This window comes from Panthera pardus, unplaced genomic scaffold, assembly GCF_024362965.1.
Source record: "Panthera pardus isolate Hobbes unplaced genomic scaffold, ASM2436296v1 HiC_scaffold_18, whole genome shotgun sequence".
Taxonomy (NCBI): Eukaryota; Metazoa; Chordata; class Mammalia; order Carnivora; family Felidae; genus Panthera; species Panthera pardus.
Window position 1 is genome coordinate 6,466,038 of NW_026526743.1, and position 16,392 is coordinate 6,482,429.

At 56.5% G+C, this 16,392-nt stretch overlaps 3 protein-coding genes across 3 annotated transcripts; 1 reads left to right on the top strand and 2 right to left on the bottom strand.

Moving 5' to 3' along the window:
* Positions 1 to 5,128: 5,128 nt before the first annotated feature.
* RPL28 (ribosomal protein L28) lies at positions 5,129 to 7,763 on the bottom strand. Its single transcript, XM_019437893.2, has 5 exons — positions 7,648 to 7,763; positions 7,199 to 7,287; positions 6,980 to 7,103; positions 5,351 to 5,469; positions 5,129 to 5,262 (listed from the first exon to the last, which is right to left on the bottom strand). Exons 1-5 carry the CDS (start codon positions 7,721 to 7,723, stop codon positions 5,173 to 5,175), a joined length of 498 nt encoding a protein of 165 aa, XP_019293438.1. The 5' UTR covers positions 7,724 to 7,763; the 3' UTR covers positions 5,129 to 5,172.
* Positions 7,764 to 9,454: 1,691 nt separating this feature from the next.
* On the top strand, positions 9,455 to 13,220 carry TMEM238 (transmembrane protein 238). Its single transcript, XM_019437892.2, has 2 exons — positions 9,455 to 10,371; positions 13,090 to 13,220. The coding sequence occupies exon 1, from the start codon at positions 9,831 to 9,833 to the stop codon at positions 10,362 to 10,364; it is 534 nt and encodes a 177-aa protein (XP_019293437.1). The 5' UTR covers positions 9,455 to 9,830; the 3' UTR covers positions 10,365 to 10,371; positions 13,090 to 13,220.
* Positions 13,221 to 13,997: 777 nt separating this feature from the next.
* On the bottom strand, positions 13,998 to 16,292 carry TMEM190 (transmembrane protein 190). The gene is made up of 5 exons (XM_019437891.2): positions 16,187 to 16,292; positions 16,059 to 16,094; positions 14,541 to 14,666; positions 14,369 to 14,453; positions 13,998 to 14,282 (listed from the first exon to the last, which is right to left on the bottom strand). The coding sequence occupies exons 1-5, from the start codon at positions 16,242 to 16,244 to the stop codon at positions 14,042 to 14,044; spliced, it is 546 nt and encodes a 181-aa protein (XP_019293436.1). The 5' UTR covers positions 16,245 to 16,292; the 3' UTR covers positions 13,998 to 14,041.
* Positions 16,293 to 16,392: the final 100 nt, after the last annotated feature.

Sequence of the window (16,392 nt, forward strand, 5' to 3'; positions counted from 1 at the left end):
AAGAATGTATAAAGAGCCCCTCCAAATCAATAAGAAAAAACACAAAAGAGAAACTGGTGAAAGCACGTCACAAAAGAGGAAATCCAAAAGCTACTCCTCGCTCGTAGTTGAGAAAATGCAGTGTAAGCCAACAGTGATACCGCTCCACTCCCACGGAACTAATAACGGTCGTTCGTGTCTAACAATACCAAGGTTGTAGAGCCACAGACCCCGTCGTGTGGCCCTGGTGGGAGCAGCAAATGCTAAAACGCACGCGGAAACGTCGAAAGCACGCGTACCTTGTTACTCGGCATTCTTACACACACAGCAGGCTTTAAACAACATCTGTCCTCATTACACGCACTGTAAACACGGTTGTAGGTTCAAGAAACAATACCATAGGACCAAAAATGAACTACCACTGCTCCCAGCAGCAGGGAAAAATCACAAACGTCATGATCAGCCAGACCAGCAAGTCATAAAAGATTCCCACAATTCGAATGCCTTCGTGCACAATTCCAAAGCAGGCAAAAATAAGTTGTACTGCTGAACATACATACGTAGGTTGTAAAACTGTAAAAGATTGTCTGCGTAAAGTTGGGCATTCTGGTTACCTTAAACTGGCAAGAAACCCAGGTGGACTTCTGGGGAGCAGGTAGTCCTGTTTCTTTACTTGGGTGTTGATTATGTGGATGCTTGCTTTATAATTCTTTTCTATATATATGTGTGTGTGTGTGTGAGTATTGAATCCTGAAATACACTATTTCAGGATTAAAAAAATTTTTTTTTTAATGTTTATTTTTGAGAGAGAGAGAGACTGCAAGCAGAGGAGGGGCAGAGAGAGATAGAGACACAGAATCTGAAGCAGGCTCCAGGCTCCGAGCTGTCAGCACAGAGCCCGACACGGGGCTCGAACCCACGAACCGTGAGATCATGACCTGAGTCAAAGTCAGATGCTCAACCGACTGAGCCACCCAGGCGTCCCTGAGGATTTTTAAAACAAAAAAACTCTTTATGTGTGGATATGGACCAATCTCCAAACTAGATTAAGTTGGGGTGGGGGTGGGGGGAGCAACATGTGAACAGTGCAAACTATTATTTTTTTTTTATTTTGTTTAAAATAGGGTATGTGTTATTTGTTTGCCTATGCATTCAAAGCTTCTGGAAGGTTACTTTAGAACCTGCAAATATTGGGGCGCCTGGGTAGCTCAGTCGTTTGGGCATCCGACTTTAGCTCAGGTCATGATCTCGCAGTTCTCGCGGGTTCGAGCCCTGCGTCAGGCTCTATGTTGACAGTTTGGACGGAGCCTGGAGCCTGCTTCTGATTCTGTGTCTCCCTCTCTCTCTGCCCCTCCCTCACCTTGTGCTCTCTCTCAAAAATAAATGTAAAAAAAAAAAATAAATAAAAAAAAAAAGACCCTGCAAATATTAATTGCCTCAAGGAAGCAAAGCTTGGGATACCTTGTGATTGTTACTCTTCCAAAAAACAAAGACTTGATTTTTTTTTTTTTTTTTTTTTTTTTTAGATAAAAGTTTCTACAAAGAAACAGATCCCTCTAATTCCTATCTCCCCAACGGCCCCCTTCATCGGGGACAACCAGTGTTACCAGCTGCTTGTATATTTTTTTAGAGAGATTCTACACAAATGCAGGCAGAGTCAAATATATAATCCTGTTAATCCTTTTATTCTCCCACAGCACACAGCGTCCTGCACACCGCATGCCGCTCCTTGCTCTTTCAACGTAACTAGAAGTCTTGGAAGTCTGTCCAAATCAGCACTTCCCTGCTCTTAGGTGCCTAGTGTCCCATCATATAAACGCGCCGTGACTTACCACATCCTGTATTGATTGACCAACAACCCACGAGGCTGGAACGAATAATCTTTGGAGGTGGGCCTTGTGGCACACAGGGAGTATGTCCTTACAGCAAATCTTATACATGACATTACTGGGCCAAAGTGTTACAATTACGTTGGTAATTTGTACAGATATTGCCAAATTGTGCCCCGTGGGGTTTGTCCCAGTTTGCGTTCTGTTAGCAATATGAGGGTGCCCATTCCCCCATGCCCTCACTAGCACTTTGATTTTGACCCAACATTTGGATTTTTCCCAGTCTGGGAGTTACAGACTATCTTGTTTTTTGTTTTAACAGACTTTACTTTTTAGAACAGTTCTGGACTTACGGAAAAATTATGAAAAGTGTCCCCTATTGCTGCCTCTCTCCCATAAATACTATACAAAATGTAGATGCTAGGGACACCAGGGTGGCTCAGTCAGTTAAGCGTCCGACTTCAGCTCAGGTCATAATCTCATAGTCTGTGAGATGGAGCCCCGCATTGGTCTCGGAGCTGACAGTGCTGAGCCTGCTTGGGATTCTCTCTCTCCCCTCTGCCCCTCCCCCATGCACAGGCACGTGTGTGCACTCGCTATCTCAAAATCAACAAACCTTAAAAAAGAAAAAATGTAGACGCTAAAACGAAGTTGCTGGTGTTGCTGAAAGCCCAGAGCCAGGGGTGAACATACAGTAAGGGCTAACTCAGCAGGCTGCTCAAACCCCATACGTGCACGGGGCATGCACGTGGGTATTTGTGAAGAGTTTCCGATAACTTCCACGAACAACACGCGACAAACAGGTTGTGGAGCCAGGGGCTGGGATGCTGGGGCCCCTTTGCCCCTGGATACTCTTCTTCCATTTGCACATCTCCAAACCACGTGCACACGTTATTTTCATAATGACTTTAAAAGAGTAGATGGTTTTATTCCAGCCAAGTGACTACAAGAGAAACAAAGGGAGATCAACAAATTTGCTGGACAGCCTGGATCAGAAATGCTGCAGATGTCACGACATTCACAAACACACACGGCCGCTCGCATGAACTTGGGAACCACAGGGTATTGGGGTGTATGGATTCGGCACGTGTGCTCACGAGTGCCCTGGAAAACACACATGGTTTCCCGCGCAGAGTTATAAACATGGGAAGGCATCTCCGATTATCTGAGTCCATCCAGTCAAAATAATTTATAATAAACATTCATTCACGCAATTATGATTTGTGGGCATGACATGGCAGGTCTCTTCCTAAGCTTTTTGCACACCGTATCTTCTCAACAGCTTTAGGAAGTAGGATCTGTTGATGTAGACATCACAGATGAGGGAACAAGGTCATAGGGAAGTTTAGTAATTTGCCCAAGGTTGCAGGACCAGGGAGTGCAATGCAAGTATCTGTGTGTGTACGTATGTAATGGGTGGATATATACGTATATATGCATATATATGCATACGTGTACACACACATATCTCAACGTATCTGATATGCCAGTGCTAATGGAAATATAGTATAATTAAGGCCAGCCTCTCAGCCGAGCCCCCGTGTTGAGTGACCCTGTGACAGCAGCCAAGGGTGTGTCCTACCCTCAATTCTGCAGACGTTTTGAGCTAATGCTGGAGACGCAGCAGCAAACAAAACCACAATCTCTGCTTTGTGGACCCCTGAAGAATCAGGCACTTGATATGCTTCTCTCAGAGATGGGGAAACTGAGGCATTGAGCCACCAGGTGACCCACCCACAAAGGCACCCCTCGAGGCAGGGGTCCTGCCCTGATGCAGACAGGGGGGCCTCTGCAGGATGCCTTTGGCCGCAGGGCTCTGGAGTGGAGACAGGGAGCAGGGGTGTTCCAGGACATGGTCTCCAGAACAGTAGAGACCAGGGGTCTCCTGTGTGGGATCCTTGACCTGTGGCATACTGGCTGGCACAGGGTGTGTATGCAGGGAACAGGTCAGGGCAATGACTATGTGACCCCTTCCCAACCTGAGCCTAGGACACCTGCTTTGTCGAGTGACCACAGCTGTTGGGAGAAACAGCCACTCCCCATGTGTCTGCATATACACACACAGATTTGTACACAAACACATCCCGCTTCCTGCTGTACTTGCTTCTGGAAGACCAAAAACCCACTGCTACTGAGCACTTGTCTTGTGCAGGCCCTCTTCTCGCCAGCCCACTCAGTTCTGACAGGAGGCACAGAGAGGTCCAGTTACTTGCCCAGAGCCACACAGCTAGTGGTTGACATGTTGGTGGGACCCAGGCAACCAGGTCCCATGCCTAGCAGCCATCACCAGCTGTTAAACACCAGGAGGAAAGGGGTGGAAGCCACCAGAAACTACTCTAGCTCCTCAGGATGGGAGAAGGGGTGGCCCAGTGAAGGGGTTGTGTGTGGTTCCCAGCCCGAACAGGATGCCTAAGGTCACCCGTAGCTGGTGGCTCCTGCCCACTATGGGGGCTGAGCACTCAGGAGACACCACTGAGCCCAAGACCAGCAACTCTGGCTTCAGACGGGCGAGGCAGAGATGGACACACTCCTGGCCCCCATGGCCAGGGCTCTGCCCATCCCTTCTGGAACCTTTCACTTCCGTGGGCCTGATGCTTAATCCCCATGAGGGCTGGGAGCTGTCCCAGGACCCGCTTCCGTCAGGAACCAACTGGACATCCTCTAGGAAGGGTCCGCTGTCCAGTCTGAGACCACAAAGCCCTAAAGCGTACGTGCTCTCGTGTTCACAGGCCACACTCTCGTGTTCACAGGCCACACATGCACGAGGCACGAACCAGGACATGAACAGGACATGACAGTGGGCTGACCCTTGGCCCCAATCCCCATCCATGAGATTGAGGCTCCACCAGTCTTTCTTGAAGCTGTGTCCCGTGTCGACAGAGTCTGAGACTGTGAGGTGAGGACTGTAGTCAACTTTACGTGTTTAGCATCCACTTTCTAATCTGCTGCACTGGACAGTCACCTCTGATGTTCAGAGTAAGAATCTGTACCAGGGGCACCGGGGCGGCTCAGGTCAGGATCCCACAGTTCCGGAGTTCGAGCCCCCCGTCGGGCTGCTTGGGATGCTCTCACCTCTCTCTACCCCTCCCCTGCTTGCTGTCTCACAAATACACATTAAAAAAAAGAAAAAGGAAGACCCTGTACCAACCCCCAGCCTGAGGGGCAGGAACGCTGGCCTGGACATTGCCAGCAAGACCTGGGCCTGGGCTCCACCAGCCCCCTCCCTGGGCCCTCCGGTCCCCGGACGCTGTGACCTGTATGTTATGGCGAAGAACACCCTGCACAAGCAGGCACACACACACAGGCGCGGAGCCCCAGGCGAGGTGGCTGACATCTTTATTGCTTGGGAGGGGGAAATAGGTGCTCAGGAGCTCTTGGTGGGGCGGGCGCGCCTCCTCTTCACCATCACCGGCTTCTGGCTGCGCAGGATGGCGCTGGCTCTGCGAATGGCGGCCTAGAGCGACAAGGAACGGGCTCAGCCCACCAGCCCTCCAAGGAGGGGTCGGCAGAGGCCCCGCCTCAGTTCTGGCAGCCCCACTCACCATGCGCAGGTCTGGACGGTACTTGTTCTTGCGGATCATGTGCCGGATGCTGCTGAGGGTGGCCCGGGCATTCTTGTTGATGGTGGTCCGCACGTAGGAGGTGGCAGGTTTTCGCTGGCCTAGAGGGTGGCAGGGGTCAGCCTGAAAGTCGTCTGGATCTTTAGTGGACCTCCCAGGCAATGGTGGTGTGGTCTCACACCGGACACACAGGTGCCAACGCCATCCACCCATGTACTGCCACAGGCCAGGCCCAGCCGAGCACCCTGACGGGTCTTCTCCCGTGTCCCTAACAGTCATCAACTCACTTGACAAAGGAATGCAGAAGCACTGGAAGAACTCTCATCCAAGGTCACAGGCACACAGCAGTTAGGTGAACACAGGCTATCTGCCCATGCCCTGCGGGCACAACCCCCATGCTGGCCAGGCAGCCAGTGCTCTGGACACCAAAGCTCTGGTCTCTTCCTGCCCTACCCCAGGGCCCAGGCTACCCCGTCTGGAACAAGGGTGTGAGACAAACAATGAGGCTTGGCTGAGTTGCTGGCAAGCCATGAAGGGGCCAGAGAAGGCCAAGGTGAGGAAGAGCCCTGGGCCAAGCACCTGCCCTCCCGCACGCCTGCGCAGGCAGAGCCAGGACTCCCGCTACCCACGATCAAAAGGAAAGCACCCCCTTTCTTGTGCCACAAAGCTGCAGGCCTAGGTTTAGGATCTCAAGTAGAACAGTGGGGTCCTGGGTAGACTCCGGGCTCCAAAAAAAAAGATTGTAATAAAAGGGGTCACCCAAGAAACCAAGGACGCTGCACCACACCAGTGATTTTAAACACTGGCCTTGACCAAGTTGCTGACCTCAGAGCAGAAACATTACCTCCTCATGTCAGTCCAGTTTGACAGCCCGGGGGAGGCCACCCAATGTGAGAAGAAAGTACAGTTTTCAGGGCCCAGAGCACCAGAACAGGGTTCTCGGGAGTACCGGAACCCTACAAGCTCGTTCCAAGCTCTCTCTTGCTCCGGGTGCTGTGCTCCTCAGAAGGGACAGTAATCCCCCTCTAGTGTGGGCGGGAGTCCCATCAAGAGCCAACAGGCCATGGCCACTGCTGTCACTGAACAGCATGCTGGACTGCGAACCCAAAGAGAAAGCAGCCGTACTCAAGAGCCCAGGGAAATCCTCATTCCGATCGCTTAAACCAACCCCGCTCCCCACCTCCCCAAGAACAAACAAAGATGGTGGAGCTGGGATACAGACTCAACCTTTACCAGCCTCTGAAGCTTTGTCCCCGTGACCTGCTAAAGACACCTGTCCAGGCCCCAGAGCAGTTTATGGGGGTCACATCACTGCTGCTTCCCATGCAGAACTAGCCTGTCACTTCTTACCTGTTGGCCTGTTTTCCCACCTGTGAAATGGGGACATCTACCTTCCCCGACATGCTTCAAGAACTTAACCTGAAAACATCACACGACCATGCAATCCTGCAACTTAGCCCTTAGAACCACCTGGTGTGGATGAGATCCTGCTAGCTTAACAGATGCTCACACAGCTTCCCTCCCGATCTGGGGAATCCTCGATTCCACAGCATTACAGCTGTGGCCCGAGAGGGGTCTGCAGCCCGGAGCCAAGCCAGGGCGAATGCTCACCGGATCTCCGCTTCATCACCACCACCACCCCTTTGCCGTCGGCCGCCGGCTCCACGCCCACAGTCTTGCGGTGAATCAGCCCGTTGTAGCGGAAGGAGTTGCGAGCCTTCAGGTTATTGGGCTCCTGGGAAGGAGAACGCATCGGGGTCGCGAGGAGGGAAGGGGCCCCGCGACCGCGAGGGTGCCCCCCTCAGACCCCGGCGTCCCAGCCCCACTCACGGTGCTGTACGTCTGCTTGTTCCTCTTAATCAGGAAGCTGGAGCAGTTCCGCACGACCATCCATTGCAGGTGGGCGGACATGGCGGCAGCTGCGGGAAAAGGGGCAGGGACAGGAATCAAAGGGAGTCGCGGACCGGCGCCTCAGGGGCAGGGTGTGACTGGGAACCAGGGCGAATAGGGGTCCCCAGGGGCACACAGCGAACTAGCACTTTGCCAGACGGGGCTGGATGACCGGAGGCGGCGGCCCGAACTCGGGAGGCCGAGACTAACTGCGGGGGACGCAGGGGTGAGAACTCGAGAATTCACAGCGATTTCCAGCGGTGGACTCGGGGGGGAGGGGACAGCCAAGGACACAAGGGGCGCAGCGACTGAGGCCACGCAAAGGCAGAGACCCAGGGCCGCGGAAAAGTGCTGCGACCACGCGGGCCGACGGAGAGCCCAGACCTCACCTCCGCTCCCTACAGCAGCCGGAGACGGAAAGAGGCAAGCAGGGGGCGGGGCGACGCCTTTAATACCAACACGCATTTCCGCTTCCTCCGTGAGCGCGCACCGCCCCCGCCTGTCCCGCCTCCTTCCGTCCGCCTCCGAGGCGGCTCGGAAACGTTCGGCCTCTTCCGCCTGCTGGTCTCCTGCCGCTCGAAGACCTTCGGAACTCTTCGGGCAGGGACCCGAGGGCGTGTTCTCGGAGGCGGAGCGCCACCGTGCCGGGGGCCTTTCGTGTGTTTTCGGAATTCCACGGCTGGATTTCCCAGTGGGTCCAGTTCAGAGGCCCCAAGTCCCTTTCCTCAGCGGTTTCTCTCCGGGGTTGCTCACCAACGCTTGGCACAGTATAGGCGCTCAACAAGCACTTGCTTTATGAATGAACGTGCCAACGCGTGAATTACCTAAGGCCAGCTCCAGCGTCTTCGGATCCTTCCGCTCTTCGTAACCTCTCGGCTATTCCCGACGAAGGCACGGAGGCCCGCTCGGCCATTTTCGGAAATCTCAGGAAACGCTCTTCCCCCTGGGTGGTGGCCTTCTCTTATTGGCGCTTGCCCTTTCGGGTCTGTTCGGAAACACTCGATTTCCATTCGGCCACATTCGGAATTCTGTAGCTAATCCCGACAGACCTCTCAGTTTGCCCGCCTCAGGTCCTTTTAAAATAAACTCTTAGGGGCGCCTGGGTGGCTCAGTCAGTTGAGCGTCCGACTTCGGCTCAGGTCATGATCTCACACTCCGTGAGTTGGAGCCCCACGTGGAGCTCTGTGCTGACACCTCAGAGCCTGGAGCCTGTTTCAGATTCTGTGTCTCCCTCTCTCTGACCCTCCCTCGTTCATGCTCTTTCTCTGTCTCAACAATAAGTAAACATAAAAAAAATAAACTCTTAAACCGTTTAGAGTCTAGAGTTTAGAATCTAGAGTTTAGAGTCTAGAGATAAGCTAGACGGAATCTCCTCGCAGACTGCCACCCCAGGAAGGCATAGATTCCCTCTAAAGATCGAGTTCCTTGGAGGAAAAGAGATTTGCGTGGGAAAGCTCTTGGTTCCTTTAGGGGGTCCATACCTGTTGGCCCAGCCTCTTCTCCGTGCTTTGCTGCCTTCCGCCCCCGTTCTCCCCTCTCCAGTGTGCCCACTGTCACACCCGTTAAACTTTCTGGAGGTTTATTTTTTGCCTGATGTAGATCTGTGGCTTCAGCCTCACCAGCACGGGGCTGGGCGCTTGCTGGTGGTGATGAGGATCTCAGGGGACCCCAGCTCACTAAAAGGAATGGCAGTGGCTTAGGTCGACCCCATTATTAATGGCACCCTGATGTGTGATCATTTCTGGGAATTCTTTGAGGGCAGGAGCCTCGTCCGGTCCCTCTCTATGCTTTTGGGCTTCACCCCGAATGAGTCCTGGCAGTCCAGAGGCACTAGGGAAAACCTCCTGAGCGGACGGGAACCAGGGGATCGGCCTGCTGCCCCCATCAGAGCGCCCGGAGTCTGGAAGGCAGCTGTGCTCACCGCTATAACCAGCAGCGTTGCACCAGAGCGCCCAGGATCTAATGGTTGGTGTGCACAGGGCTGCAAGAACCATCCACCTTCGTGCCTCCAGGTTCATTCCCAGGCGCACGAGAGGCCCCAGGAGACAGGCAATGAGTGAGAGAAAGCTCCGTAGGGCCCATGTTTCTTCCATTAGGGCACCCTGACTGCTGATTCTTTGCCTCCCGGAACTCGTTGGGGTCCAGGGGCCTTGTCTGATTCTTGTATTTGACGCCTCCTCTCCCCCCACCACCCCCACGCCTGGCCCAGCCGTCGGGCGCTGGTGCGCAGGGGGCCCTGGTGACAGGCACTGAGCAGAAACAACCTCGGGGCTCCCATAGCACCCCACGCTGCCTCTTTAGACAACCCTGATCCTTCATGCTCCTTGGGGGTGAATAAGGCCCCTCCCACCTTTATCTGTGAGCCAGGCTGTCCCCCAGCACAGGCCTCTGAGGGCCGGGACGTGCTCAGAAACCGCGGCCGGGGTTCCCCCAAGCCGGGCCGGTCTGCACCCAGCCAGCTCAGGTGACCAGGAGGGCGCCGGGCACACCTGGCGCCGTCCCCTGACCCCGCCCCGGGCCCGGCCGCACCCCGGAACGCTCTCCGGGGGAGCCAGCTTGGCGGAGCAAGGCCATGGCCGCGGCGCCAGCGGTGGGCGCCCCGCAGGGGCCCCCGCCGGGTGTACCGTCCCCGCCGGCCGCCGCGCCAGGGCCTGCGTCCGGCCTGGGCCGCTGCCGGATGGCGCTGCTGCTGGCCGTGGCGCTGGACGTGGCGGGCATGGCGGCGCTGCTGACCGGCGTGTTCGCGCAGCTGCAGGTGCGCGGCCGCGACTTCGGCGACCTGCTCATCTACTCGGGAGCGCTGCTCGTCTTCCTGAGCCTGCTCGGCTGGATCCTCTGGTACACCGGCAACATCGAGATCTCGCGCCAGGAGCTCGAGCGCGACTACGGCCTGCGGCCCTCGGCGCTCGCCCGCCTCGCGCGCAAGCTCTCCCGCCGTTGGTCCGCCCCGGCCTCCTCCTCCGGCCCGCGCGCCGCGCCCGGCTCCCGGGGAGCGCGCCGTGCCGCCCGCGCGCCCCCGCCGCCCGCCGCCAGCTCCCGCCGCGTGCGCCTGCAGCTCGCCACGCTCGAGGCCGGGCCCGGGGCGGCGGGCGCCGGCACCGAGTGAGCCCGAGGTGAGGGGCGGGGCGGCGAGTGGGGCGGCAGGGAGAGTTGGAGAGAGCTGGAGAGACAGGGGAGAGACAGCCAGAGTGACGGGGGAGGCGGGGAGGGGGAGGGGGAGAGACAGGGGGAGAGCTGGAGAGATAGCAAGGCGGGGGGAGGTGGAGAGACAGGGGGAGAGCTGGAGAGACGGGCAGTGGGGGGGGGGGAAGTGCTGGAGAGAGATGGTGGGGATAGAAGTGGAAAGAATGGGAAAGATGGGGGGATGGAGATGGAGGGAGACAATAGGGAGGAAACCCAGGGGTCAAGGTTAGAAAGGAGAGTAGCAAGGCCTAGAGGGTGGAGGCTCAGACAGCAAGGCATGACAGTGGACTTGGAAGACACAAGGAGACCCTGCCCCCCAGATGAGGCCCAGGGATGTCTGTTACCTCACCCCCACACTTGGAGACCCTGCTCTGCACCCCAGCCCCCAGCGGCACCAGGTCCCATTTAATCCCCTCTGTGTAACTGGGTCTCTGCCATCACTCCTAGTATCATCCCCATCCCTGTAGGGGACATTGAGGCCCAGAAAGGTGCCGCCTCTTGCCCGAGGGCACACAGCTGGGATTCTTCCGAAAAAGAGGGAAAGAGTAAGAACACCGGGAGGAGTGTGAGATGCAGGGAAGGCTCTACTGCTCTTTCCTTCCCTTTTCTCTCTCCTCTACCTTTTATCTCCTTTCCTAAACACACACTCTCCAGCTTTGCTCAAACACCTGCTATGGCTCCCTGTTGCCCTCTGAGAAAATCCTAGCCACTCACTGCATGTGGGCCCCACAAGTTTCAGCCCCGCATCCCCTGCCTTCTTTGCAGTTATGATGGCACCCCTCCGTGCATGGACACCAGGCTCCCTCACGTCAATTGACCTCTGTTCGTGCTTTCCCTTATAGGAGGAGCGCCCTTGCTGTCTGTACTCCACACAGAAAACTTCCCATGTGTTCATTATGGCCCAACTCAATTTTGCTGCCGTTCTTTGGGTCTTCATATTGTCTGAGTTACCCCTGTTATCTCTTATATCTGTCTTGTTGTATCTGTGTGCTGGTACTATCTCTCCCGCTGGACAGGCAACATCTTGACGGTAAGGCTTGGGCCTCTAGTGTCTTCATTCTTAGCATGGCCTAGCAAAAAGTAAACTCGGGAAACCAGAGGTTGATAAGTGGGTAGGTGGATGGTTGGATGGGTTGTTGGATGGGTGGATGGATGGATGGATGGATGGATGGGTGGGTGGATGGATGGGTGGATGGATGGGTTGTTGGGTGGATGTGTGCATAGATGAAGGGGTGGATGGATGGATATGGTTAGATTGATGAACTGGTAGATGGGTGAATGGGTGGTTGGATGGATAGTTTGGGCAGATAGGTAGGTAGATAGATGAGAGAATGGATGGTTGGATCGATGAGTGGACGGCTAGGTAGAACAATGAATGCATGAGTGACTGAATCACTTTCTCAAATGGGTTTCCATAAAAGAGTGAAATCCTGATGTCCTAAGACCTTCTTTGTATGTGAGGAATTAACTTTTCTCCTATGTATTCAGAATGATACTAGTTATATACCCTTCTTTGTGAGAATTCAGAAAATAGTCACTCCAATCATCTGCTGTGTTCTGTAGTTCAGATGAGGAGACTGGTTTAAGAAAAGATGTATGCGAGGCGCCTGGGTGGCTCAGTTGTTTAAGCGTCTGACTCTTGATCTCTGCTCAGGTCTTGATCTCAGGGTTATGAGTTCAAGCCCTGCTCTGGGCTCCATGTTGGGCTTGGAGCCTACAGAAAGAAAAGAAAGAAAGAAAGAAAGAAAGAAAGAAAGAAAGAAAGAAAGAAAGAAAGAAAGAGAGAGAGAGAGAGAGAGAGAGAGAGAGAGAGAGAGAGAGAGAAAGAAAGAAAGAAAGAAAGAAAGAAAGAAAGAAAAATAGAAGATGTTTGCATAGCTGAAGCATCAGCTAACACAAAATTTGGCATATAATGCAGAAATACTCACCAGTGGTTAAAATGACCCCTGAAAATCCTTTACCTTGCCCCAAAGTCTAATACATCTGGATGGATCTCCGGCTGGAGCCACCTGCCTGCCAGAAACATGGGCCAAGCTGACTGGAGCGAAGGCCCCTGTTAGAAGGAAGACAGGCCTGTTCAAACACAGGACTCCTTAGTGGGCAGGGTGAAGTGTTTCCAGTGCATGAAGGACAGAGAACTTGAATTGTAACACAGGGACCTGAAGATTCTGGCTCTGGGTCACTCCCTTCTCCCTCTGGAGCCAAAATCCGTTGAGTGGACAGACAGAGCCACTACCGTTCTTTGTTATTTATCCCCTCTTGTTGTTTTCTTTCTCTGTCAATCTCCCTTTTTCTCTGTCCCTGTGTCTCTGTCTCTGTCCCTGTCTCCTGTGCCTCTTTGTCTCGGTCTCTGTGCCCATCTTTCCCTCTACACGTCTCTGTCTCTCCTCTCTCACTTTCCTGTCACTCATTCTCTACCTGGCACCACTGGGCCCCGGTGAGTTAAAGGCCCACAGGTGCTGCCTTGAAGGGGGGCCTGGAGGGAGATGAAGGAACAAAGGAGAAGGTGTGTGAGCTCCCTGGGGCTAAAGCAGCAAGAAGGGGCTCCCTTCCCCTGCACCCTCAGGCCGCTGGGTGGGGGGCCCAGCAGATGCATGGATACTGAGAGGGGTCCCGAATAGCCACTAACCCTTCCCTTCCTCCTGCAGACGAACCCATGGCCCCACCTGTTGGCACTGGACCAGGATGTGCAGCTGTGCCCAAAATCATTTGGCCACCAGGATGCCTATCAGTCCTCCCCCAATCCCCCCCCCCCCCCCATAAATGGCTCTGCCTCCTAGCACTGTGTGTCTGTCTGGGAGAGGGACAGCCCTGGGGCCGGGCCACACCCCCAGAGGAGCTGCCCGCGCCCTTGGGGACCTTGTAGCCCGCTTCACACCGACCCCCCACAGAGGGCGGTGGGAGAGTGGGGCCAGGATCTTGAGCACAGATGCCCCCTCCCTCAGTCCACACCTCCCTCAGCGCAGCCCCCTCTGGTGGTTTGGGAGGTCCTCCGAGAAGCACACAGAGGGACAAATTAGACTTGCAAAATATTTATTGGGAGGAAGCATGTATGGAGGGTAGTTGGTGACACCTGAGATTGGGGGGAGGGCTGGTCAGGATGAGTCTTCAACTGTCTGCACTTCCTCGAAAATGTCTGTCTGGCCTGTGGAGAGCCTGAGAGTAAAGTTGTCCCCTGGAGACAGCCCGGGTCCAGCAGGGGCCCCTCCCATGCTCAGGCATTGATGGGAAGCCAGGCACATGCTTGGGGACAGGATCCCAAGGGTAGGCAGCAGGCAGAGGCCGACAGTCCGTGATGCTCCCGCAGGAGAGCTGAGGACCACATTTTCATGGCGGCAGGATGCCACCCCAGCCCAGTTCGGGCACCCCTCAGCCCTGCGGCCTCAGCCCAGGCCACCCCCTGCTTACCCACTGCCCCCCCCCCCCTCAGCCCAGACCTCCCACGATCATGCACACACACGATCACACACACACTCGAACACACACACACGCTCACTCCCTGCCCCAGAGCTCGACCATCTCCTGCTCCCATGATACTTAGAAAAGGCACCACAGGTCCATATGCTAGATCTGTATTGAGGGGTCCCGCCAGGAGTGCCCCTAATCATCATCCTCTCCCCCTTCCGTCTCTTCACCCCCTTCTGTCGTCCCTTCCCCTTCGGTGGCCCCTGATGTGTCCAGGTTCCCCTCCAGGGGAAGGGAGGCCGGCATGCTGCCCGAGGACCCCTTCTTGTAGCTCGGATTCCCCCGGTCCTTGGACAACAGAGACTCGGTCCTCGACTGGTCACATTTGCCCTTTAAGAAGCCTGGAAGGTTCAGCATATCCCGGCGCTTGGCCCACCTGGCGGGGAGGACGGACACTCAGCCTCGACCTTCCACCTGCCCCTCTGGGGATGGGGTCCCACCCGGAGTCCCAGCCCCACTTGCCAGAACAGGCAGATGCTGCAGATCAGGAAGAGGAGGCCCCCACACGTCCAGCCCAGCGCCCACATGTGCTTCCTCCGCATCATCTCTGCACAGAGGAGGCAGCTTTGAGACCGGGGTGGGCGGGGAGGGGTCTCTGCCACAGCCCCAGGGGACCCCGCTGCCAGGTACTCACCGTCTGGGCGCTGGTGGTAGCAGACCCCGTCCCGGTAGCAGCATCGGAGACGCAGACAGAGATTGGGGTTTTCGATGGCCGCCTGGCCCCCACAGCTCTCCCGGTCCCACACATCTCCCTCACAGCCTTGGGACCAACCACACGTGTCAGCTATGCCACAGAGTCCGCCAGGAGCCTCAGAGCACCGCAGTCCCAAAGGCAGGCTCTGGGATTGTCTGCCCGGCGCTTACTCTGCGGGACACAGGAGTCCTGCCCCCAGCGCTGCCTCCCTCAGACCCAGGAGTCCTGACCCCCCCCCCCCCAGGCCCTCCTCCCTCAGACCCAGGAGTCCAGACCCCAGCCCCTCCTCCCTCAGACCCAGGAATCCAGGCCCCCAGCCCCTCCTCCCCCAGACCAGGAGTCCAGGCACCCAGCCCTTCCTACCTCAGACCTAGGATCAGGCCCCTGACCCCTCCTCCTTCAGACCCAGGAGTCCTGACCCCCAGCCCCTCCTACCTCAGACCCAGGAGTCCAGACCCTCAGCCCCTCCTCCCTCAGACCCAGGAGTCCTGACCCCCCCCCCCCCCCCCCGCCAGGCCCTCCTCCCTCAGACCCAGGAGTCCAGACCCTCAGCCCTCCTCCCTCAGACCCAGGAGTCCAGACCCCAGCCCCTCCTCCCTCAGACCCAGGAGTCCAGACCCCAGCCCCTCCTCCCTCAGACCCAGGAGTCCAGACCCCAGCCCCTCCTCCCTCAGACCCAGGAGTCCAGACCCTCAGCCCTCCTCCCTCAGACCCAGGAGTCCAGACCCCAGCCCCTCCTACCTCAGACCCAGGAGTCCAGACCCCCAGCCCCTCCTCCCTCAGACCAGGAGTCTAGACTCTCAGCCCCTCCTCCCTCAGACCCAGGAGTCCAGACCCCAGCCCCTCCTCCCTCAGACCCAGGAGTCCAGACCCTCAGCCCTCCTCCCTCAGACCCAGGAGTCCAGACCCCAGCCCCTCCTCCCTCAGACCCAGGAGTCCAGACCCCAGCCCCTCCTCCCTCAGACCCAGGAGTCCAGACCCCAGCCCCTCCTCCCTCAGACCCAGGAGTCCAGACCCCAGCCCCTCCTCCCTCAGACCCAGGAGTCCAGACCCTCAGCCCTCCTCCCTCAGACCCAGGAGTCCAGACCCCAGCCCCTCCTCCCTCAGACCCAGGAATCCAGGCCCCCAGCCCCTCCTCCCCCAGACCAGGAGTCCAGGCACCCAGCCCTTCCTACCTCAGACCTAGGATCAGGCCCCTGACCCCTCCTCCTTCAGACCCAGGAGTCCTGACCCCCAGCCCCCTCCTCCCTCAGACCCTGGAGTCCAGACCCTAGCCCCCTCCTCCCTCAGACCCAGGAGTCCTGCTCCCAGCCCCTCCTCCCTCAGACCCAGGAGTCCTGCTCCCAGCCCCTCCTCCCTCAGAATGGGGATCAGTCCCCCAGTCCCTACTCCCTTTAGACCCAGGAGTCTAGTCTGGCTCCCTGTCCTTGGAGGGCCCGGGTTTCATCCACTGCTCACTCCATGGGTAGAAGAATCCCTGGATTCCATTCCCATCTGTGAAGGAAAATGGTTGGTGTTGGGGCTGCGGTATGAAGGCTGAGGAGGCTCCCTGCTCAGCACTCTGACCCTGTCTTTGGCCCCCTCACCTACTGAGCCCTGCATCAGCAGGAAGAGGCTCAAAGCTGGGATCCCAGAGCCCACCATGTCGCCTCCCTAGACCCCTGGGGCCTCTGTGGGGACAGACCTTGAAGGCCATCACCCCAGCAACCAGCTGGGCCCCGCCCACTGCCCACCCAGCTTTCAAGGTTCTAAGTTCTGTTGCCAAGGAGCCCCCTTGACATGGGGAAGAAGG